At 37.5% G+C, this 26843-nt stretch overlaps 1 protein-coding gene across 1 annotated transcript in view; it reads left to right on the forward strand.

The window, feature by feature from the left end:
• LOC137287073 (sine oculis-binding protein homolog) overlaps positions 1-26843 on the forward strand; it is an 84176-nt gene that overhangs the window by 39111 nt on the left and 18222 nt on the right. The window contains exons 2-3 of the mRNA XM_067819193.1: positions 7911-8112; positions 25321-25407. Coding sequence (XP_067675294.1) covers positions 7911-8112; positions 25321-25407 — 289 coding nt within the window. The remainder of the gene's footprint in view (positions 1-7910; positions 8113-25320; positions 25408-26843) is intronic.

Consider the following 26843-nt stretch of genomic DNA (forward strand, 5'->3'; position numbering starts at 1 on the left):
TTGGACTTAGTAGACTTATAATCCAAGAGGTTAAAATAAGGTGAAAAGAATAATAATTAGTTTCACCTCTGTTAATTTTAAAAGACTTTTTACTCTTGTAATCCAATAGGTAAAATAAGGTGACTTAATGTAGATTCACACCATGCAGGCCATTGAGAGACTATAATGGGTTAAGCTTGCGGGCTAGCAGACATGTAATCTGTGAAGCCAGAAAGGTAGACACTCGCTGGGATGTACACTTCTCTCAATGTCGGGAAATCCAAACCTTAGGCTGGTTCCCATTACTACAAGTTTAGTTAGCACATCCAAGGTAGATAAGATATATACATTGAGGCATCGACCTTCTGTAGTGGAGTGTCGGATTTCCACCATCTATTTCTGCCGACCTGGTGGAGAGAGCCAGAGAAGTGTTTGAAAGTGATACCTGGAATGGGTGCTACCTGATAGTGCCATGAAACCATGCCAAGTCTAGATTTGGTTCTACCTGACCTCCTCTTCCTCCCCCCACATCGACGTCTTCCCCCTCATGCGCATTTTGTGCACCCTTGATATTTTTAACGAGTGGTGCTTCCATTTTTCTTGATGGCTTCAGTGATTGCCATTCTAGTTGGTTATGATGTTATTGTTTATTGGTCTTTATGTCCACCCTCAAATATGTAATCCATTGATCTATCTCCCACCCAGCATTCCTCTGTTACATCCCCGTCATAGCATCCCAGTTCCATTATAGCCATTAGCAATCTGGCTTAGTCCATCTCTTCAGAGTGTTTAAAGGTGTGAGATCAGAGCTGAACTTTAGAATAAAATTGTTAAATTTTACATGATATTGTATCTATACATTTATCTGAATATCCTTTGACAAGTCTGTTTGATTTAACATATGTATCTCATCTGAAAGTTGCTGTGTGAGATGTTAAATAAACAAATATAAAAAACACATCAAACAAACATTGGTCAACTTTTCTATTTATGATATAATCCATTGATTATCCATCATTTTATGTGCAGTTTTTAACTATATTTGAACTAATTAAATCAGTCTATATATACTCTTACAAAAAAGTAGGGGATAATGAACTTTCAATTTGGATAGGAAGTGTAAACGTTAACAAACATTTCAAGGACAGACATCTTATGAACGCACCACCATTTCCCACTATTACCACCCTAAACACAACGCATGATATGCACGTGCACAATGCAGTAGCCTGGGGTCCAATTTGTGATTTTGAAGGTTGAGAAATCACTAAGAACATTAATTTTGATCCTCATCTGTTTCACACATTTGTATGTGTTTGTTTGTAGTCATTTGTTTTAAAATGAAAATCGTATACATGCAAATTACATGTCATACACCAATCGTCTTTGAAAAGCATCTACATTCCAAGTAACTATGGTTGTAAGGAAGTACAAATGGTGATGCACTCTCAAAACATTCAATAAGTATCATATCAACATTGATTGGCTCTGATAGATCTCATAAATATTTTTAATTGTAAATAAAAAAAAATGAAGATCCCCTATTTTTTTAAGAGTATATATTAAATACCTGTTCTGGGCAAGCCCATTCTGGTATTTTTGTCAGAAAATTTATCATATTTCATTTTAAGCTTACACACATAAACTGAAAAAAGATAAAACATATCAGATATTGCACCTTTAAGGCCCAGTCCCCACTCCCCATCATTCCCCCAACCTGTTTTCCTCCTCTGCTTCCCCCATACCTGTATCTTCAGGTATCACTTACATGCTTATCTGCCTCCTCAACATTTCAGGAAGATGGAACTCGACCATATATATTACCAGCTGTAATTGTGTAATTATGAACTTTATGAAATGTCCAGCCCCACATGTGTCACTGTGACTAGTAAACTGGTTGGTCGTTGATTCCTTTAATCCCCCTCTGTGCCCTGGACAGAGCATAGCACACATCCATCAGTCTGCCGCACATATCCATTTCAATCAGAGCACTTACTGAAGGCACTTGGTAACCTCAGGAACAAAACCGTCATTACATCTGCATCACATCTCTAAATAGAGGCACTGCCTCTTTATCAGGGGGATTCTGTGGTCCATTTGATTCAGTGCTAAGTGTCACCTTCAACATGATTATTTACCATGGGCCTACATGATGTATATGAGTGTAAAGAATGCAAGCTTGTCCATCTTGGTTTATTTAACTACCCATGCTTCTTGAGTTCATCAAGACCTTCAGCCCATATCCTGCAGGAACTGCCCCTAATGCCATTGTGCCCATTATAAACAAGATGTACATTCTACACTCACAATCATCAGAAAAAAACACCCACCTCTTCATCAACAGCACATCCTACAGCAACTGCCATCAGGTCTGTAAAGCCACCAGTCAACATCCCATCCTACAGTCACCACCACCATCATATTTGTAAATCCACCCATCCTACACACTCCACCATCATGTCTTTAAAGTCACCCATCAACAGCCCATCACACACCCACCACATCATGTGTGTAAAGCTACCCATCAACAGCCCACCCTACAGCCACCACCACTGTTTCTGTAAAGCCAACCCTTCATCAATACCCGTACCCACCCACCACCACCAGTTTATAGCCACCCATCTATCAACACCCTATCCTCCACCCACCACCTTCTTGTTCATCCACATACCATACTGTTATCCTACAACATGCCATCATCCTGTTCCCTCCTGGAAGAACACCCCTGCACTATAAAGTATACATTTCAGTGTTTTAAAGATTTCCAGATGATTTTGTGCCATCAGCACAACAGGAAGTGCTTAAGCTGCTGCTAAGAAAAATTTGGCTCTCCTGAAATGGAGATGTGAATTTGAGACATTTAAAAACTGCACTTTGCAAGTTCTAACATATCAAAGAGAAACTGTTATCAGGATAATAGTGTCTGAATCTTGTGCCCCTCTTTGTGAGTTTTGGAATCTTGCTTCTGTGTTTCAGGAATGGGGTCTAAAGATACTTTAAACATGAACATAGAAATTGTGTGGTTGATATACTAGGTGATAATCCAAACACTTTTCTGTGTGCTCAGGATTCTTTATGTTAAATGATTTTGGTGTCATTATTTATTGAAGGAAAAGTAACAAAACCAATCAGTTAAGCATTTCAGTGAAACAGAAATGTTGAAAATGTCAAAGTTCCTCATCCCAATGTCATTGCCATCTTGTCAATATATTCACCTGTATGCACCTCAGTCTTGTTGATTTCCTAAATGTCTGCACCTGAATCTTGTCGATATACCCACCCTGTAATGACCTCAGTCTTGTCTGTATATCCACCCTGTATGCACCTCTTGTCAATATGCCCACAATGTAGTGACCTCTGTCTTGTTTATATATCCTCCCGGTAGTCATCTTAGTCTTGTTTATATATCCTTCCTGTGTGCACCTCAATCTTGTCATTATCCACCCTATATGCACCTTTTTCTTGTCGATATACCCACCCTGTATTCACCTTAGTCTTGTCTATATATCCACGCTGTGCACTTCAATCTTGTCAATATATCCACCCTGTATGCTACTGAATTTTGTCTATATATCCACGAACAGTCTTGTTGATATATCAACCTTGTATGCACCTGAACCATGTCTAATATTATATCCACCCTGTGTGCACCTGAATCTTGTTGATATATCCACCCTGTAGTCACCTCTTCATGTCTGTATATCCAACTTGTGTGCTTCTGAATCTTGTCAATATACCCAATCCTGTAGTCACCTTAGTCTTGTCTATATCTCCATCTTGTAGTCACCTCAATCTTGCTGATATGCCCACCTTGTAGTCACCTTAGTCTTGTCTATATATCCAACCCGTGTGCACCTCAATCTTGTCAATATGCCCACCCTGTAGTCACCTTAGTCTTGTCTATATACCCACCCTGTAGTCACCTTAGTCTTGTCTATATATCCACCCTGTAGTCACCTTAGTCTTGTCTATATATCCACCCTGTAGTCACCTTAGTCTTGTCTATATACCCACCCTGTAGTCACCTTAGTCTTGTCTGTATATCCACCCTGTAGTCACCAAGTCTTGTCTGTATATCCACCCTGTGTGCACCTCAATCTTGTCGCTATGCCCACCCTGTAGTCACCTTAGTCTTGTCTGTATATCCACCCTGTAGTCACCTTAGTCTTGTCTGTATACCCACCCTGTGTGCACCTCAATCTTGTCTGGACAGTATGCAGGTAACCTGGTCCAACAAACAACCACCCTCCCATCAAGTGGAAATTGTGAAAAGTTCTAATATTTGGGGGCTCCAAACTTTCTTTCAGTGTGTAAGATCAGATTCCCATTTTCTGTTTCAAATGACCAATTGATGGCATTTACAACATCTTGATGTCAGAGACTATTTGCTAATAAAAAGGTAATCCAATGCATCCTGCTGGTAAAATATATTCATAAGAATTGAATGGCCATAATAAATCTAATATTTTTGCAGTTATGCTCAGCTTTGACATGATGCAGTGTGTTTAAGATGACCTCTATTTTGGAGCATGACACACTTCTTCATGTTTTGCTATGAAACAAGCTCTCACTGTTAAATTTGTATGCATGCAAAAAGGTGTGTAATGGCCAGTGGGATATATTTAAACTGTACACCATACAGAAAATTCAATAAATATAGAGTAGTTACATTAATGATCATCATTAAAATAAAAAAAAGAAAATATAGGAATTCAGTATTAAATATGATATTGCACATTTGGCTATCAGGTGTCATGCTTTAGTGACAATTCACAACTCCAAGAACAATACAAGTCAAGAGAGAAAAGTAGTTTACCACCGTATGCCTCATAATATCAGCTGTGTGTTGAATGTAACATGAAACTTAATAGAGGCATTAAGGAAATGCAGTTATACTGTAGAAGTTTAGATGAGAGTGGGACAAGAATTGGGATGAGAGATGGGGTTGGGTAAGACAGGATTTGGAGGAGACATGGGTTGGGTAATACAGGATTTTGATGACAGAATATTAAAGGTTAGACAGGATTTGGATGAGAGAAGAATAAGGATGAGACTTGAGTTGGATGGGAGAATAATACAGGTGAGACTTCAGTTAGATGGGACTGGTAAGAGTAAGGGTGTGACAGGTGTAAGGAGAAATGATGGTTGGGTTGGGTGAGACAAAAGTTTGGTGAGACAAAAGTTTGGTGAGAGAAGGGTAAGTGTAAGGATGAGACAGGGGTAAGGAATAAATGATGGTGGAGTTGGGTGAGGCAGGAGTTGGGTGAGACGGGCTGGGTGAGACAGAGAATGGTTGAGACAGGTGTTGGATGATACAGAGGTTGGGTGAGACAGGAGTTGGATGAGACAAAGGTTGGACGAAACAGGAGTAGGGCCAGTCAGGGTTTGGTGAGACAGGAGTTTGTATAGGAGAGGAGAGGAGGTGAGGCAAGAGTTTCCTGAGAGAGGAGTAAGTGTAGTAAGGGTGAGACAGGAGTAATTAAAAGATGAGGGTGGAGTTGTGTGAGGCATGAGTTGGATGAAGCTTGATTTGGGTGAGATAGGGGTTGAGTGAGAGTCAGAATGAGGAGGAGTAAGGTAGGATTAGGAGTTGGGTGAGAGAGGAGTTGGGTGAGATAGGAGCTGGGATATGAGTGTAGTTAGGTGAGACAAAAGTTTGGTAAGAGAGTGGTAAGTAAAGTAAGGGTGATACAGGTGTAAGGAATAGATGATGGTGGAGTTGGGTGAGACAGGAGTTGGGTGAGACAGGTGTTGGGTGAAACAGAGGTTGGTTGAGGGGTTGAGTGAGACTTGGAAGGAAAAATGAGTTGGGCAGAGTTACGAGTAGGATGAGACAGGAGTTGAGTGAGACAGGGGTGAGATAGGAGTTGGGTGAGACAGGAGTTGGGTGAGACAAGAGTTGGAATAAGAGAGGAGATAGATAAGACAAAAGAGAGGAGTAAGTGTAGAAAGGGTGAGACAGGAGTAAGGAAAAGATGATGGTCCATTTGGGTGAGAGACGAATTGGGTGAGACAGGGGTTGGGTGAGACAGGAGTAAGGAAGAGATGATGCTGGAACTGGATGAGACAGGAGATGGAATAAGAGAAGAGTTAGGTGAGACAAGAGTCAGGTGAGAGAGGAGTAAGTGCAGAAAGGGTGACACAGGAGTAAGGACGAGATGATGCTTCAGTTGAATGAGACAGGAATTTGTGAGACAGGAGTTGGGTGAGACGGGACATAGGGTAATATAGGACCTAGGGTTGAGAGGATGAGACTAGGATTTAAAAGCCTTCCTTGGATAGTTGAGGTGGCCCAATGTGATAGGAACATCCTGAACAGAACACATGTGCTGACTGCATGCAGCATATAAAATAGCATACAGAAATAGCACCCTACATGTGTGATATACGATAACAGTTCTGACGGTCAGCAATATGGCACAACATTCCAAGCATATTTGGTGATCTTCGCTTTTGTAGATTATTCAGCAAAATTAAAATGGGATGTGGTGTGGGAGGGTGTTTCTAGACTAGCTCAATGAGTGGGGTTAGGTAACACTTTCACTGTCACAGGCTGTCTGCCTCAATGGTGAACACAGCCTCCCACGCACCTGTGTGTACTTTTGTCCAGCTGCACATGCTGGCTACGTGACGTAAAGGGATCCAAACATCTGATGTACCTGGGGCAGGGTAGAAGAAGGGTTTCATAAATTGTATTGTGGAGTAGATATACAAAGATTTACACACTGTGATTAAGATAGGGTAAGGTAGAAAGTTCAGGTGAGATAACAGGATGTGATGTGAGTTACAACAACAAATGGGATGGGATGGAAGTTCGGGTAAGATAACAGTGTGCAATGTGAGTTAAGACAATAGATAGGATGGAAGTTTGGGTAAGATAACAGGGTGCAATGTGAGTTAAGACAATAGATGGGATGGGATAGAAGTTCAGGTAAGCTCACAGGGTGTGATGTGAGTTAAGACAATAGATGGGATGGGGTAGAAGTTCAGGTAAGCTAACAAGGTGTGATGTGAGTTAAGATAACAGATGGGATAAAGTAGACAATGTGGTGAAAAGGGAGTTAAGATAGCAGATGGGGTGAGATGTTAGTACAACTAGAAGATGGGTTGAGATGAAAGTTCAGGTGAAATTACTGAGTAAGATGTGAATTAATGTAGCAGATTGGGTAAGACATTTATACAAGTAGTGGATGGAGTGAGATGGCAGTTCTGAGGGTATAATAGTGCGAGATGTAAGATAAGTTAGTCTTGCTGATGTGACAATATAAATGCACAAACGTAGTAAAAGCGTACAATCTGTCATAAGATGACCACTATGAATGCACACACTTTACATTTAACAGTGGTATATGTTACCACATCATGTATGAATGTCATACTTAGCAAATAGGGGAGCTATTGAGGGGCTACCAACTATTGCAATAGTGATAGTCTTTTGCAACATATTATTATGATAGTGATAGTCTGTTGTGACCAACTATTGCAATAGTTTGATTTCTCCTTGAATTGTCTCAGTTGAAGTCATTTCCCAAATGAATGTGTTGTTTATGTGAAATTAATACAAGCTGAGGTAGGTTCAGTCTCTTTTACAAACTGACAAAAAGCCTGAAACCCAGATCAAGTAAACAGTTCAAACATACACTTATTGTTAGTTACAGTTTCAAACTCCAAGTGAGAGAGAGTTACGTGCCGTGTTTGCTGCCATGTTTGTAGAGGTAACAGGGGCAGATAACCCAAAATCAAAGTAAGCAACTTTGGCACCTTCTGTATTTTGAGTTGCTGCTAAACTATCAACAGTCGTACATACTATCAATGCATCAATAGTGTTTCATTTCTACCATCGATTAACTGCTTTTGAAGACTCAACAAGTGCAATCCATCGATAGTTTGACACATCATTACAGCAGTGTTAACTATCCTGTCTGTTACAGGACTATGCAGAGACTACTATGAATGAACTCCTGGGCTGGTACGGCTATGACAAAGTCAGCAGTAGTGAAACGGAACAGCTTAACCTGGGGCGTTATCGGCCTGAAGACGGCATGGATGATGGCGACATGTGTGATGGTGACAGCCTCGATGGCAGCGAGAGTGGACTGTTGACGCCGGAGGAGGGAGAGAGTGGGCGTCTCAGTGAGTAGCATGTCATACGAGTATCTGGAGGTTGGATTTTGTCAAGATTCATACCTTGTAGTTTGCTACCTGTACAACTACATTTGATGATTGTTAAGGTATTCAAAAAGAATAATTTAATTTATTATTAACTTTTCACGTTTCACTCTCCAGGGTATGATATTAGATAAAACAGACAAACTGGTTGCAGAACAGTTTAAAATTTTGCTGTACAAGAGTTAAACTGGTTGCACCTCATTTAACAACTGACTGCATAACAGGTTAAATGACTGATAACAGAGTACACATCAGTTAAATTGAAAACCACTGACTTGACAGCAGATAAACTGGTTGCACATCTGTTAACAACTGATTTAATAACACCTAAAGGGGTTGCTGTCCATATATTATTAGATAATTCGAATGACAACATGTGACCTCAGACAATATTTTTTTAACATTATTTGAAGCAGTAGCCTTGTTCTGGGATATGAATAGTTTAAAATTACTGTTTACAGAATATCATAGTCGTCTAAATTTATGTTTACCCCATTACAATTAATCATGAAGTCGTATTCAGGTTGTTTTAGGAGTAATTTTCTGTATACTCAACTGATTTTGTCCAGTTTTCTTGATTGTCAACTTTGAATACCATGAGCACTGCTTCTGATTTTACATTTTTGCAACTTTTGACATCTTTATACTGAACTACAACTGCATTTATAAATAACTGTCTAATGTCAGTTTGTATTGTCAAAACCATCACACAACAGCCACGAGAACATACACTGACAACCATTTTGTTCTGTAGCCATGGCAACCTCAATAATTTTTAAATTATTCTCAAAACTTACCGAAGCAATTTGATTGGTTGTTATTTGCCTTCTACGTATATGGATGCCATTTAGAATAAAAATGGATTCATATTCAAATTGTTTGCATGTAATAAAACATCGTATAATTTAAAACCAGTGTCATATATTATCCTGTATGTGGTTTGGTGTTGGTTAAAGTGTTGCTCATCATAGAAGAACAGGGTTTGATTCCCCACATGGGCACAGTGTGTAAAGACCATTTCTGGGGTACCCCTTCATATGCTGTTGCTGGACTATTGTTTAAACCAAACTCACTCACTCATTCCTGTTGGAGGAGTATTGACCCACTGACCCATTGCACGCTGGCACCTGCTGCTGTTTGTCAGTGGCAGTAGGGTTTACATGGCAGCGAATTTTCAAGCTAACTAACACATCACAATATCTGTGTTACAATCTACACGTGTTAAATTGTTGTGGGGCAGTGGGGTAGCCCAGTGGTTAAGGTGTTTGCTCATCATTCTGAAGACCTGGCTTCGATTCCCCACATTGGCACAATGTGTGAAGCTCATTTCTGGTGTCTTCCACTGATACGTTGCTGGAATCTTCTTAAAAGTGCCATGAAACTGAACCCACTCACTCACTAACTTCAAGCATTGTTCATGCTATCAATCACCTATGTACCAACCAAGCTGCACAACAGGCAGGTTGTCATGTCATATCTGAGGCACTGCAGCCTGTGAAATCAAACAGCTCTCAGTCTTAAAATTCCATCTAGGTTACTATTGATGAATCTGCATGTACATAGTCCCTTCAGTGACCATTTCTCAACACTGTATTTAATGCACAATTTCATCTCAGTCCTCAAATCAAAACATCAGTGATGCTCAAAATCCTTATTCTTTTACAAAAAAGTAACTTAAGTGATGGAAATTGTCTTTGTCCTTGTTTACGTTTAGGAGAAAGGCTGCTTATTTCTGTGTATCACTCATGAAACAATTTGATCCTTTAAAGAGATATGAACACATGGCAACATGAAAAATTGTGGTTTCGGAAGAATTTTTATTGAAATTAGTCGGCTGTCTTGAGTTATGCAGTGCGCAAGCTGTCCATGATATATGCCATATTTACACGCACATGAAAGTCTCCGACGCCAATCATGAGGACCTGTGTCATCGGCATCCACAGCTCCTGATCGGAAGAACGGTTCAATAAAACCTACTGCCATGTTTGGTCTCCCGAGCTTCATTGGGCACCTGAGCTGCTATTTTGCTATAGGGTAGTTTCCAGCGTATAAATATCACCATCTTGAGATAATGTCAGATCATGTTCTAACAATGTAGAGGATAACATTGCATAAGTAATTAACAATTTTACTTCATGCTCATTACAGGACCTACTCAAGAAGCAGGAACATATTATTTCAGATAGACAATGGGATCAATATTGTTTTGCTGTAGGAGTCTAATGGAGTATGAACATGAGGATAACAGCTTCTAGTAACAAAATTGAACAGTAAGACAGACAGTGTGTTAAAGAAAGGGTACATATATATTTGTGTTTATGAAGACTCATGATTGAAATTAGACAACAGCTGACAAAGCAAATGACAAAATTCTTTGCCTTTTAGCCATAATAAAAACAGGAGAGATAAGCTACCATTTTTAGGTTAGAGATCTAGTGACCCCAAATTTTGCAAATGAGAAATATTATTATAATTTGTGAGTATTTCCTTTCCCAGCAAAAAAATTCAAAACAGGTCCATGTGGAATATAATCATTTGTGTTTTTATTCTTTGAAACATTTTTTTCTGTTCTGTCTGACTGACATAACATATATCAGATCATATCTAATAAACCAATTTCTCTTTTTCAATTGTTTTAGCTTGGACAATGACTCAATAATCTGGAATAAACTATTTGTCTAAAAATTGTTTTTAGTGAGTGGAAAAAATATCTAAATCCAAAGAAATATTTGGTTAAAAAATGGGTTATTTGAAACTGTTTTTGTGAATAGCTACTCAATTGCTGTTTTTTTAAGGATGTGAACATTTTGTGAAGAATTCTTTTCCAGCTTTTGAATTTGATGATTATTGAACTGATAATTGTTCTGTTTATGAATCGATGGACATGGTGGGCACAGTTGAGAGTGTTGGGTTTTGTGTCCTGTTGGTAAAGTCTTGGGTTCAGTGCTAGCCTGTCTTTGAAATATGATCTTTGATTGTCCCCCATGATGTAAAGTGTATTTGCTATGCTTCTCATTAAACCTTTCTCCCACATACATTTTATACTAAAATAAACACACTTTACTGTCTATAGAGAGACTTGAGACTTGGATCAGAACATTAACTGAAGTTTGACTATCATAAATGCAAAAGACTAGAGTTACCATGAGTATAATTTATTCATCATGTGCAGATAATTTGAAAAAGGTGACATGAATATCTGCTTAGTGAAATGGCTTAAAACAATTAAAACATTAAGCAGCTAATTTTTGTGCTAAAAAACAATGCAAGTATCATGCTCCTTTAATGAAAAGGGCAGAAAAATAGGGAAAAAATGTTAAAATGATTGTAAGGCAGTACATATATTTGGTTTAATGTTTTTGGTACGCAGGGCCTAACAAGTAACACATAGTTATTCCCCTAGCCTAGTTATCTCCCCTTGTCATGACTTACTTAAACAGAGACAGTTGCACTTGTTGTATACTGCCTTTATAGCTGAAACAGTTAACGTTTGCAGACGTTTGTTACATAATGTTCTTCAAACTTTTGAAAATTAAAACTTGGACTTTTTGTCGTTTCTAATTTTTGTTCGATGTAAAAGACAACCTTATGTAGTTCAGATTCTGAACAGTTTTTAATGATATAAATCTTGTTGATAGAATTGATCTTATATATTTGAGAGAGAGAAAGAGAGAGAGAGCGTAGAGAGAGAGAGAGAGCAATAGAGAGTGAGAGAGAGACTGGTAGTGATAGACAGATGTGAGCAAGAGAGAGTAAAAGAGAGAAGCAGAGAGAAAGAGAAGGGAGAGATGTTCTTTCTGGTATTTTAAGAGTGGCACTTTCTGACTTGTGTAAGTAAGCTCACGCTGACAGTTTCCACTTTTTGGAACTTAGTACATGGTACAGACAAATCAAGAAGTGGGACAGAGAGACAAAGACAGAGAGACAAAAACAGAGAGACAGAGAGACAAAGACAGAGAGACAAAGACAGAGAGACAGAGACACAGAGACAGAGAGACAGAGACAGAGAGGGATGATGATGCATGATTTGATTATTTAGATCTTTTAATTTCTGATTCTTGTGGAGTTTTGCACTCATGAACTAAATAGTTTCTTGTTACTTACATGTTGTTTTGCTGCTGGCTGTAACATATCCTGAATAGCTGGGGACTTCCAGCTGGTGTGACAGTGTATTCTCCTCAAGGAGTTGAGAACAACATTATTCATGTCCCTACGTGCCATCAGTCATGCTAGGACTGTTTCCTCTTTCTTGTTATGAATTTCATCAGTTTGTGTGGACAAAACTGGATCTGCTGTGTGCTGTCCCTAGATTAATGAAATATGAATTGCTCTTTTGTGTCATTCCATGATGCTTAAAGGATAGGTTTAAAAACAGAGAAGAAATCAGGTGGATTTGTTAACACTGTGATTAGTAAATACATTATGTAGGTAGTGTAATTCTTATGGGGTCTAAAACCTGTGAAGGTCTTGGGGTTGAATAGGTCTTCAGCAACTCATGCTTGCCACAAAAGGCGACTATGCTTGTCGTAAGAGGTGACTAACATGATCGGGTGGTCAGACTCGCTGACTTGGTTGACACATGTCACTGGTTCCCAATTGCGCAGATTGATGCTCATGTTGTTGATCACTGGATTGTCTGGTCCAGACTTGATTATTTACAGACCTCCGTCATATAGCTGGAATATTGCTGAGTGCGGCATAAAACTAAACTCACACACTCACTCACTCACTTTAAAAACTACATGTGTTCACTAGAAACATACTGAAATGAGATTTATATGAAACACTGGTGCCACATGTAGATTCCAATAATATGACCTTGAGATGAAATACAATAGTTGAAATAAATAAAAACATTTCAAGAAAATGTAACAGCAAGAGTGATTAATTCTTTAAAATATAGTTTGGAATTAGAATAAATGGCCTAAAAACTTCACCTTCTTCAATAATATCAGAATCAATATTTATGAAGAGTGCAATACAAGCAGAAGAAGTTTGGAAAAACTTTGGCAAATGATGAATGTTTTTGTGTCAGAACGAAGCCAGCATCCATCAGAGTCTCTATACGAAATGTCTAGCGGGGAGATATTCTAAGAATCAATGGACAACCCTTCTAAACCATATCGGTGGTATTAGTTTCTGACATGCATCTGTACCATTGATTACCGACAGGAAGTTATGAAATGGAGAATTGTATTATGGGAGGGGGCTCAGATGCGCGGTGTAATCTGTACTGCACATCAGGTTGTGTGCGGATCGCGCAGGTCTGTACGGACCACATCTGATATCCTTCCTCTGAAATTCCCTTCTCCCTTGCCAGATCGGAGCAAGATCATATTGCCAGCGTCTTTGGCATGATTCATAGTTCATGTCAGACCAGATTAATGTGTGATGTTTTCATTACATGTATGATTTTAACTGTCCGTTATACGATACCCAGTGACACAAGAACAATGACCAATTTCTCGGCTGTTGGAAGGTCCGGTTTCTCTTGTATCTCCATAACCTATAAATTCAGGGAAAGTTGTTTATTCTGTAAGGTGTAGTGGTCTGAAAGAAAAGCTTAGTCTTGCTTTGAAATACCACCTCAGGGAGGAAACTCCCCAGTCAACATGAGGAGAAAATATGCCGTTCGTTTTTCTTCCATTTTGACTGATCCACACTGGATTGAATACATGTTTTCGGCTGTGCGATACATTCTCAAGTCCAAGGAGAAATTATATTTGTTAGTCTGTCTCCTGCTTGAAGTTATTAATGTAAAAATTTGATATTCGGCTTAAAATTTCAGGTTCGGCTTGTAAAAAGATACTTTGGGGAAGGCATCTGGTAGTTATCACTGTCTCAGTATGATGTTAAAACTGTTTGTTCCTAATTCAATTATCAATAGATAATCACTTTGGGTTTTCTTTTCTGCTGTGACAGATAAATACAACTGGTGTATTTGTTCAAAGAAGTGGTAGAGTTTGTATTGGCTATTTTCAAATCACAGGGATTTATTGTTCAAGATGAATGAATTATTCAAAATGCGGCTTACATCATTATTCTTTGGAATGTTATTGGGAAGATTGGATGCCTACAAGGATTTGATGTTAGTATCAATTTCGAGATTAGTGCCAGTGATAAAGGAGTATCATTTACAGGCTAGATACAAGAATATAATGTTAGCAACTGCATATTTTCATAGAGAAAGGCAAAGTAACATGACACTGGCTACGTAAGAAGTGGATAATGGACATTTGAATTAGATGGAGACTCTTGGATAAAAACTTGATTGTAATTTAAAAACACATGGACTGATTGTGGGAAGTTCATGAATTAGACAAGTTGCGATATTGTATGCATCCAGACAATACTAATGTGGTTGGACGGATATTTAGTCACAGAAATAACACTGCCTTTTTTTTAAAGTATTTATCTACAAAACAAAAATTAAAGAATGAAGAATGATAACTTGCTTGATAACATGTGTAGAACCTGCATGTATATAAGATGAGTATATATAGAATCTACGTCAAAACATCACCTTAACAGTTGTATATCCATTTTATAAAAAGAAAAATGTAATCACTCTTCATCAACTAAACTTCTAAAATGCCCATCAAAGAAAACTTAAGTTGAAGGAAAACTTCTTATGAATACACAGACAGTAGACTTTGTGTGCTGGCATTTAGGAGCCTGACTCAAAGGGTGTGGGCTTGAATCCCAGAAGGGAGAGTCAACCCAAAGAAAGTACCAGAATCTATAATTTACTGAGAAAGTGTACTGACAGTGTTGTACCTTCTCTTGTAGACTAATGCTTAGTCTTTGAATATATGTAATTTTGATAGTAACAAACCCATTTTTTGTGGAAAAGGAGCCCCAGGGAGACCAGAGAACCTGAGGAAATAGGACTTGTTTCATTTAAGGCTTTAGCACTGCAGAGAAGGCTTGACGGTAGGCAAAATAATGTGGTTCAGGGACTGTAAGACAGACTTATTTCTTCAAACATGTTGGCCTTTTGTAGTGAGTGTGTGAGTATGGTTTTACGCCTCTTTTAGCAATATTCCAGCAATATCCCGACAGAGTACACCAGACATGATCTTTACACAAAGCGCCCACATGGAGAATCGAACCCGTCCTTCGGCATGGTGAGTGAACACTTTAACCACTAGGCTACCCCATTGCTATAGGGTATGTATAAATTCTGTGTACAGTTGTTAGGGCCCGAAAAGGATGACACTATTAATCTCAATACCAAATGTCTCTGAAAAAGACGTATTTTGTGTTAGAGGGCAGTGTTCTTTAAACTTTAAACATGCCACTGAGAAATACATGAGAATAAGAGGACATGATTTCAGTTTGTGGGTGGAGAGTTACCAGACATCATGAGGTCTTCCTTCAGCTAGGCAGTATGGTATCCTAGTGGTTAAAGCATCTGCTTGCCATGTCAAAGTCCTGGCTTTGATTCCCCACATGGGCACAATGTGTGAAGCCCATTTCTGGTGTTCCTAAGCATTACATTGCTGGAATATTGCTAAAAGTCTTGTGAAAGTAAACTCACTGGTCTGCAGTACAATGACCAATTTGTTGAGTCTACTGAAAATAGTGTTGATGATGATATTGTAGTTGTTGTAATTATATGGAGAGAATCAAACACAAGTGTCTACTGATATAAATCATGTCAACACGAGTTGATAACATTACATATATCCAAGGCTTACTGAGGATACCTCACGAATGTTGATATATTTGATATCAGAAGACCGGGAGACTGAGATCTCGAGGGTGAGATTCATAAAAATCACTCTTCATGATCTTTCATTGAAAAATGTAATCTCTGATCATGGTGCTGCCATATTAGACTTGCAGTGCACCAATGTCAAGACATTGTGACGTCATCAAGCTCTTGATGTCATGTAGCATTGTCAGTGCATTGTACAAAATCTACTGTGAAAAAGATATCTCCTTGTAGATATCGTTCGGTATCACACAAGCAATATCTTTAGTGGAACACAGTGTTGATATATTTATACACAGTGTGAAAAGAATTGCACCAAAAACCTGCAAAGGTTGGTTAACTCTATCAATCAAAGGGTCTCATGTCGTTATATTCTGAATCCATAAAAAAAATGCCCGGATAGTTTTGATTGTTGTCAACGGGCAGAGATTGTTAATATATATTCAGTCATTCTCTAGTGATTAGATTAGATGGGCCATGAGAAACAATGGGGATTTTGGTGCTTATTCATAAGAAACAAATAAGGTACAAAGGTGTTTCTTGGATTTTGAAATACCCTGCGCATAACAGCCCAGTTCCACAGTTAACATGTTAACAAGTTGCAGTTAACATGTGAAAAGTCTGAAAAGGGAAGAGTGCAACCTCATTGTTGTGTTTATTGTTTATTGTGTGGACTCATCATATTGAACCGTACCACTGAACTCTGCAGAGCTGAAGAGTGGCGGGGTAGCCTAGTGGTTAAAGTGCTAGCTGAAGATCAGGGTTCGATTCCACTCATGGGTACATTGTGTGAAGCCCATTTTAGGTGTCCCCTGCCATGATATTTCTGGAATATTGATGAAAGCAGCATAAAACTCACTCACTCACTCACTCACTCACTCACTCACTCACTCACTCACTCACTCACTCACTCACTCACTCACTCACTCACTCACTCACTCACTCACTCACTCACTCACTCACTCACTCAGAGTTGAATATTCTCTACTGTTTCAGTGGCCAGAGTGTCTGTATGGTTGATTACTGTAGTGTAATCACATGTATGTGTGTGTATGTCATTCATCCTAGTAGGTGCGTCAAGGGAGGTAAGTCACAATATCAGTGATAGCAGCTCAACACTAACTGACTCCAAGAATGTACAAATTCCTACAATAATGTACTATTAAACTGTACAATAAACTACTACAATAAAGTACTAACTACTACAATAATGTACAAACTTGTACAAGAATGTACAAACTCCCTAAATAATGTACAAACTCGTACAAGAATGTATAAACTCCCACAATAAGGTACAAACTCGTACAAGAATTTACAACCCCCCACAATAATGTGCAAACTACTCTAATAAAGAACAAACTCCTACAATAATGTGCAAACTCATACAATAATGTACAAACTCGTACAATAATGTACAAACTCGTACAATAATGTACAAACTACTCTAATAAAAAACAAACTCCTACAATAATGTGCAAACTACTACAATAATGTACAAACTACTACAATAAAGTACAAACTCCTACAATAATGTACAAACTACTGCAATATAGTACAAACTCCTACAATAATGTACAAACTCCTACAATAATGTACAAACTACTCTAATAAAGAACAAACTCCTACAATAATGTACAAACTACTACAGTAATCTATAAACCGCTACAATAATGTACAAACTCCAGCAATAATGTACAGACTCCCATAATAATGTACAAACTGCTCTAATAAAGTACAAACTACTACAGTAATGTACAAACTACTCTAATAAAGTACAAACTACTACAATAATATACACTCCTACAGTAATGTACAAACTTCTACAATAATGTACAAACTGCTCTAATAAAGAACAAACTCATACAATAATGTACAAACTACTACAATAAAGTACAAACAACTCTAATAGAGTACAAACTCCAAGAATAATGTACAAACTACTACAATAATGTACAAACTCCTACAATAATGTACAAACTCCTACAATAATGTACAGATTACTCCAATAATATACAGATAACTACAATAATGTACAAACTACTACAGTAATGTATAAACTGCTACAATAATGTACAAACTCCAACAATAATGTACAAACTCCAACAATAATGTACAAACTCCCATAATAATGTACAAACTGCTCTAATAAAGTACAATCTGTTCTAATAAAGTACAATCTGCTCTAATAAAGCACAAACTCCTACAATAATGTACAAACTACTACAGTAATGTATAAACTGCTACAATAATGTACAAACTCCTACAATAATGCACAAACTCCCATAATAATGTACGAACTGCTCTAATAATGTACAAACTCCTACTATAATGTACAAACTCCAACAATAATGTACAACCTCCCATAATAATGTACAAACTCCTACAATAATGCACAAACTCCCGTAATAATGTACAAACTGCTCTAATAAAGCACAAAGTCCTACAATAATGTACAAACTACTACAGTAATCTATAAACTGCTACAATAATGTACAAACTCCAACAATAATGTACAAACTCCAACAATAATGTACAATCTCCCATAATAATGTACAATCTGCTCTAGTGAAGTACAAACTCCTGCAATAATGTACACACTACTACAGTAATGTATACACTGCTACAATAATGTACAAACTCCAACAATAATGTACAAACTCCAACAATAATGTACAAACTCCAACAATAATGTACCTACAACTACAATTATGTACAAACTCAACTACTACTGTTTCATGTTTCTTCTGCTGCTGCTGATTTTGCAGATGCACAACACAGATAGAATATTCTTAGACACAGACATCTAATATCTACAAAAGCTTCTTCTCCTCTCCTACTACTACTGCTACAACTATTACTACACCAACAACAGCTATTACTATGAGGATGATGACAACTACTGCTACTGCTACTGCTACTGCTACTGCTACTAGTAATTCTACAATGATGATGATAACAGCTACAATTTGGTGCTTCAGTTGCTGTTGCTGTTGTTGCTGCTGCTTTTGCTGCTACAACTACTACAACTACTACCACTACTACCACTACTACCACTACTACTACTTAACAACTTCTACTACAACTGCTGCTTACAACAACTACTACTACTATTACTACTACTACTATTTCTGCTTCTGCAACTACTACTACAACAACAGCTGCTGCTGTTGCTACTACTACTACTACTACTCTTGCTGCTGCTGCTACTACTATAACTACTACTGCTTCTGCTTCTGCAACTACTACTACAAAAACAACAGCTGCTGCTACTACTACTACTACTACTACTGCTTCTGCAACTACTATTACAACAACAGCTGCTGCTGCTGCTGCTACTACTACTACTACTACTCTTGCTGCTGCTGCTACTACTACTAATACTACTGCTTCTGCTTCTGCAACTACTACTACTACAAAAACAACAGCTGCTGCTACTACTACTACTACTACTGCTTCTGCAACTACTACTACAACAACAGCTGCTGCTGCTGCTACTACTACTACTACTGCTTCTGCAACTACTACTACAACAACAGCAGCTACTGCTACTACTACTACTACTACTACTACTGCTGCTGCTGCTACTGCCGCTATGGCTGCTGCTAGTATAAATTCTACCCTGAGCAAATTTTGAGTGTGCAGTTTAAGTTACGGCACCACTTGCTTGGAAAACTTTGTTTTGGAGCTAAAAATGTGATTTCAAAGAGACTGACAAACTTCCAGTAACCCAATAGCAACTAACAATAGCAGTCAGTCTACAATCTTTTACAAAAAAAAGATAATTTTTTTTAAACAAACATAGTATCTCTCAAAATAGGTAGTTTTGAAAACTACTTCCTCCGATTGGTGCTATGAACTTTGATGAACACATTTAATCGTGTCTTCATCTCTTGTATCACATAACAACAGATATACATTTCTCTTTGGAATATTTTGTAATGTTTATAAGTACAAGCAGATGAATTCTAAATGATGGTATTGTCTCACTTTTCCTTCTCAATCACCCATTAATCACATTCAGATTACTGACAAGCCTGTCTTACAGATGATCAATTTTCAAAATTTGCCCTTAGAATAAATTGCAGTTGTACATTACTCAGATACAAAAATCCTAATTACGTTGGAAACCTTATCCATGATGATATTTTCTTGTATAAGTAGTTGGTTTCCATGTCTTCTTTTTCGACAGTCTTTCTTCATATATTGATATTTCTAATATTTTCTGTACTTTCATCATGCATGAAGTAAATCCACTCTGGTATTATGTGAAAGGTTCAGTTTCAATGTGATACTTTTTACTGTCTCTGTCTACCTAATTTGTTATCCTGTTCACAAGAAAGAAATACCTTGTGTAAGAGAATCAGAATATTCATGACTCTTGCTTTGTCATGTTAACACTACAGTTACATATACTAAAATATGTATTGTCAGTACTTAGACTGAGGTGAAATATTTATCAGTTTTTTATCACTTATTTTTTCTTGTTTTAAAATACACTTTAAAAATATTTTGAAAATGCTTTCTCATGTAGTTTTTTGAATATTTTAGCTGGAATTTTTCTTACATATATCCTTGAACGAAAAACACCCAAGCAATATAGCTAGGTCGCCACTTGCTTGATAACTGTGTCATTATCTAATGAAACAAACTTGTATCCATATGACCCGTGAAGGTCCCGGGGTAGAATAGGCCTTCAGCAACCCATGCTTGCCATAAAAGGCGACTATGCATGTCGTAAGAGGCGACTAATGGGATCGGGTGGTCAGACTCGCTGACTTGGTTGACACATGTCATCGGTTCCCAGTTGCGCAGATCGATGCTCATGTTGTTGATCACTGGATTGTCTGATCCAGACTCGATTATTTAACGACCGCCACCATACAGCTGGAATATTGCTGAGTGTGGTGTAAAACTAAACTCACTCACTCACTCACTCACTTGTATCCATATTGCATTAAAGAAGCTGTCTATCCCTGAAAGATTATCAAACCAGCTCCTGAATGCCACTCAAAGAAATTACCTAATGTGTGTGAATGTTTACCCCTTGAGTTATTGTATTGTCATGAAGGGAACCATTAGAAACAAGGAAACAAAACTGTAATATTTAAAGCAGTTTAAGTTTGTTCAAAATCTGCTTATCCACAGCCATAAGTATTATGTAGCAATATGTTGGTAGCACCAACCATTATGATATATGTCTCAATAGACATCATAATCATATATTTTAGTAGCAATTATCATTATATACATGATATATATATTAGTAACAACTGCCTTGACGTACATGACAAATTAGTAACAACTGTCATGATATACATGATATATACTATAAAAGCAGTTGTTATAATGTACATGACATATATTGTAACAAGCAACTGTCATGATATGCATAATATATTAGTAACAACTGCCTTGACGTACATGACAAATTAGTAACAACTGTCATGATATACATGATATATACTATAAAAGCAGTTGTTATAATGTACATGACATATATTGTAACAAGCAACTGTCATGATATGCATAATATATTAGTAACAACTGCCTTGACGTACATGACAAATTAGTAACAACTGTCATGATATACATGATATATACTATAAAAGCAGTTGTTATAATGTACATGACATATATTGTAACAAGCAACTGTCATGATATGCATAATATATTAGTAACAACTGTCATGATATACATGATATATATATTGGTAACAACCATCATGGTATACATGATATATTAGTTACAATTGTCATGATAGACATGATATATATTAGTGACAACTATCATGATATACGCACTATATATAAATAAAACAACTGTCATGATATATGTGATATATATTAGTAAAGACTGTCATGATACACATTAGATATATCATAAAAACAATTGTCATGATATACTTGATATGTATTTGTTGCAAATTTCATGAATCACATTAAATACATAATAAAAGACATTTGTCATGATATAGGTCTGAAACAGATCATATTTGTATAGCAACAATTATCCCACACATCTTTTACAAGTAACTGTCATAATATTTGTCACTATAATAAAAGCAACTGTCTGATACTTGATATTTCAATAATTGTTATCATATTCATGATGCTGAAAAAAATTATCAATGGAAGTTTAACCCCAAAATAGATAAGCTGACCCTGTTCTACAAAATGTTTTTTGGGGTATTCAACATGGTGGATTATAAACAATAGTCACAAAATACATGATGTGCTTTAGGAACAGTGGCATTAATGTTTGCTGATTGATGCTATATATACCATTGACATCTGTAGGCTCCTTAAAACATGATAGGTTCCTTAAACAGAACCAACTGGTACATACTGGTGTACATGATAAATTCAGATATTAGAAAAGTGTGATTCACAAGATATATCCCACGGCCACTTATAAACAATGTTTATCGTGAATAAAACTGTTTGATCAGAGTTAAAAAAACAACAGTTAGATTTTCATCAGAACTAACATTTTTAGTGTCATTCAAAAGGAGTAAAAACCAAGTCATGAATAGAACATTGATCATGAAAAGCTTTCCGAAAACCATCACATGTTTTTAAATCTGACACTGAAATCTGGACTCATCCAACAAACTTCGTTGATCCACAGCTGTCTTAGACATGATTTTCCACACTTTCCCAGAGGACGTAGCAGTTGTCATCCAAATCAACATGTTCAACAAAATAAAAACCTGAAAAATACCTCTCCACAAATTGCCCGTCAAAGTGAACCTGATCCGTACTCCAATAAACAATGGGGAGATGCTTTATACAGCCGAAGCCAGGAGTCAGGATTAATCGTGTGATAATAGATGTTACTTGCTGAATCGGGATTAACAATAAAGATTTATTAAGCATTATTTGCCAGTGCTGTCACATTACGCCTCGTATTTCTCTCATTTTCTCAGCAATTTTTTGTCCGTCTGTTTTCAAAAGTCTTGTCAACAAGGACCTTTCCACACAAAAACTAGCCAGTCAGATTTTATTGTACGTGAAAATAATGATCGAATGGATCGTCATGTATAACATTAAGTTAATGTGGACTAAAAACGCAACATTTTTCGATGCCAACTGCCGATTTGCGAAGTGTGAATTTCAGAGATGCTTTATGGGGTAGCCAGTTTGGTCAGCAAACAGAGGACTTCAAGCTGCATTTGGTATTTCAATCTCCTCAAGACTCAATTCAGCCTGAATTTGATCCAAACCCAGTTTTATCTGATATTGGGAGGATTAGCAATAATGACAGGCCTTTCTAGGTTAGTTATGCTCAGCATCAGACCATTTGGATAGGGAGTATTTGCCAAAGGGCAATAAATTCAGGATCTGTCAGACAACTAGCCTGATGTAGGCAGGAGAGGAAGCCATTTTGTTTGACAATGAGCAGATTGGAATAATATGGCCATTGGGTCCAGTTGCCTGCTGAAACTGAAAGGTGTGGTGCTTATGATATAATGATGGACAACCTACTGTTATGATAGAGCCAATCAATAAATTCTCATTAGATGTTTTGAAATCTGAGAATATTGGTAATCTTCTATGTGCATGTATTTTTCATTAATCCCCTATACTTGGATCACGTCCTTTCCAGGTTGTGATTGTTGGAGACAAGTCTGTCTAATTAACACTAACAAATGAAAACCTTGAAGGACAGCTGGGATCATAAGGGGTAGGTGTTTCAGGGTGGGTGTATGTTGCTACTTAGGCCCTTATTGAGGTTAAGACAGTGATAGTGTGACTTTTCATTTATCATTTTTGTAACTACTTTAACACATCTTTCAAGTCATGAACAACCATCCCACGACCCCCTCTAGAGAGATAGATGGCGAGAGAGAGGGGTGGGGGTGGGGTGGGGGTTGGGTTAGAAAAAATGAAAGAAAGAGAGAAATAGTGAAGAATAAGAGAGAAATGAGAGAAGATGAGAGGGTTAGGAAGAGTGAAAGGGTGAAAGGGAGAGAAGCAGAGAAAAAGAGAGAAAGTCAGAGAGATAGAGACATGGTGAGAGTGAAAGAAGGAGAGAGAGAGAGAAAGAGAAAGAAAGAAAAAGAGATTTGAGCAAGAAAGTGAGAAAGTGAGTGAAAGAGAGAGAAGTAGAGAGAAATAGAGATGTGAGCAAGAGAGTGACAAGGAGAGTGGAAGACAGAAAGAGAGAGAAATAGCATGGTAGGAGTGAGAGAGAAAGAAAAAGAGAGATGGTGAGATGAGCATGGTTATTAGAGGTGGAGCTCAGCACTATTTAAGTGGTTATAATATCTACAGATTGCTTAAAATGAACTTCTGTATATACTAAACTAAGAAAGTCTTGAACATGTTTCTGTATGTGTTTCTCAGGAAACCACATAATAAGGAAATATCTGCCACAATTTTCATGATCCCCCAAATTAGTTTTGTTCAGTATGCAGCAGTATATGATTTCATGACTGATCACTCCTTTGCTCTCACCTCCCAATTATTACTGCAACAGGACTAATTAGAATCATGAGAATTTGGTATCCATATGATTAATGATTACTGGATATTACAGAGATAAATATAAGATGAAGGGATTCAGATTCTTATATCAAACAGAACCAGAAATTAGCATCACATCATTGGATTCAAATTCTCCTATTAAATACAACCAGAAATATATTTACTGGTATATAAATACAAGTATGATCTAGTATCATGTAGACGCTCACTGAGTAAACTTTAGTATATTTAAATTAATCCAACATTTATTGGTAGAGAGATTTGTTTCCAGGATCACGAAAAATTTGTTTGTGAATGAATACTAATTGGTTTGGGTATCCATGTATAATTTTTAGCAATTTTCAGGAAATATAAAACAAATCAAGAAATTAATGTGTCAAGTAATTTATTATCTAAATGTTTACAGTTTCACTGACAGTTTGTTCTCTTAGTTGTAGCCTGGATGGTCTGGTCCAGATTTACAGACCACCGCCACAGAGCTGGAGTATTGCTGAGTGCAGCATAAACTAAGCTCACTCACTCAAGCCAGAAATTTATTTTAAAAAAAGTAAAAATAATTCTACCCTCTCTGACTAGACACAAATGTTAACAGAAATGAAAAAAGAATTGTCACAGTTCAGTCTTAATATTAGATTTCAAATTTTTCAACCAAACTGTATAAACAGTCTAATAAAAATATATCTGTGAAGTGGTTAAATGTAACAAACAAGATGGTGATGCACCTATAACAGGCTACATAATTACATTGTAGTCCTTAATTTTGCAGAATTTCAATGACTGTTGCAACCTTTTGGTCACTGGGTTTCACACAGTGCACCCATGGGGGAAATCAAACCCGGGTATTGGGTATGATGAGCAAACACCTTAACCACTAAGCTATGCCATTACCACATATTATATATGTGTATAATATGAGCTACCAAACTAAGATTAGTTTTGCATCGCTAATATCTATGTGTATCTCTGTAGGTGCAGCCAACAGTGAGTCTTCCCTGGCAGCACAGCACCGAAACCTTGTCTCAGCACTCAACAGGCGACAGGAAGGTGGCACTCCGGGTGAGCTAAACCATCAGTTGTGTCATTGTGTAATCTGTAGCATGATGTTGAGTGACTGAGTGAGTGAGTGAGCGACGAAAGATTGCCGACAACTTCCTGTAGACAGGGTCAATGTCAAGTTCTTAATTTACATTTCTAGGCCACCAGCTCACTTAGTCAGGGTAACTCTAACAGTCCCCTCTGGGACACAAGGCCCTTCGTACCTGTCGGGATAACAAATTATAAGGGTATCTCTGGTGTATCTGTTGTCAAGCACTTGTATGCCTCGTGTACCTTAAGATTCATGATCTCTTGACTATTAGAGCAGAAAATGGGGATTGGCTTGCTGTGAGCCTAACACATAACCACCTGAGATTGTTAGAGGAGCGCAATGGGAGATGTTTCCTTATCCTCATCTCATTATGCAGAATATGTTGCCTCCGCAGCAGGGGTTACTGAGCCCACCCTGCCGTGTTTGTGTCTCTAAGATGGTATACGTCTCAGGATGTCTCTTGAATCTTCAGATTTAATGACAGGTAATAATAGCTTAGTGCATGTGCCCTTTGGTCCTGCTTCACATGAGTGAGTGAGTGAGAGTGAGTGAGTGAGTGAGAGTGAGTGATTGAGTGAGTGAGTGAGTCAGTCAGTCAGTGAGTCAGTCAGTCAGTGAGTCAGTCAGTGAGTGAGTCAGTCAGTGAGTGAGTCAGTCAGTGAGTGGTCCTGCTTCACATGAGTGCGTGTGTGCGTGATTGTGTGCTTTTCATGGTGAGAGAGAGTAATTAAATTATATGCAACTGTGTGGAACTTTCATCCCCAATACTGTACACACAGGTAGTTGAGAAGCTTGGGGTATTCAAGATCTGTGAATACCTGAAGTGCTTTCTCCCTTGAAAACATTGCATTATTTGAAATATCATTGAAAAACTATTTACAATTATCAATATGAAAACTGGGTTCAAACAGTTATTGTGATGAAATGTAGTGTTAATTTAAACAGACAGAAAAAACAAGTTTGGTATTCATTCATTAGCTGCTCTGAAATTATATGAAGAATATTTAACCTGCCACCAGTGGTGTCAAACATGTAAATTTTTTTTAGATTTCCTCTGTATTTTGCTCTAATAAACCTCTGTGACATTTAATCAATAATTGATCAATATTTGGTCAACATTTACCAATCTCTGTAATCTCTATACATGGCAAGCTCTTGGTTTAATGTCACATTCAACATTATTTTAATGGAGATTGTTTTGCACGTGTGTGTATGAATGTTTTAGTGAGTGAATTTGGTTTTATGCCACACAGCAATATTCCAGCAATATGGTGACAGTCTGTAGAAAAGCCAGTCTGAATCAGACAATCCAGTGATCAACAGCATGAGCATCAATCTATGCAGTTGAAATACGATGACATCTGTCAACCAAGCCAGCAAGCCTGACTACCTGATTCCATTAGTC

This window comes from Haliotis asinina, chromosome 6, assembly GCF_037392515.1.
Source record: "Haliotis asinina isolate JCU_RB_2024 chromosome 6, JCU_Hal_asi_v2, whole genome shotgun sequence".
NCBI classification, from domain to species: Eukaryota; Metazoa; Mollusca; class Gastropoda; order Lepetellida; family Haliotidae; genus Haliotis; species Haliotis asinina.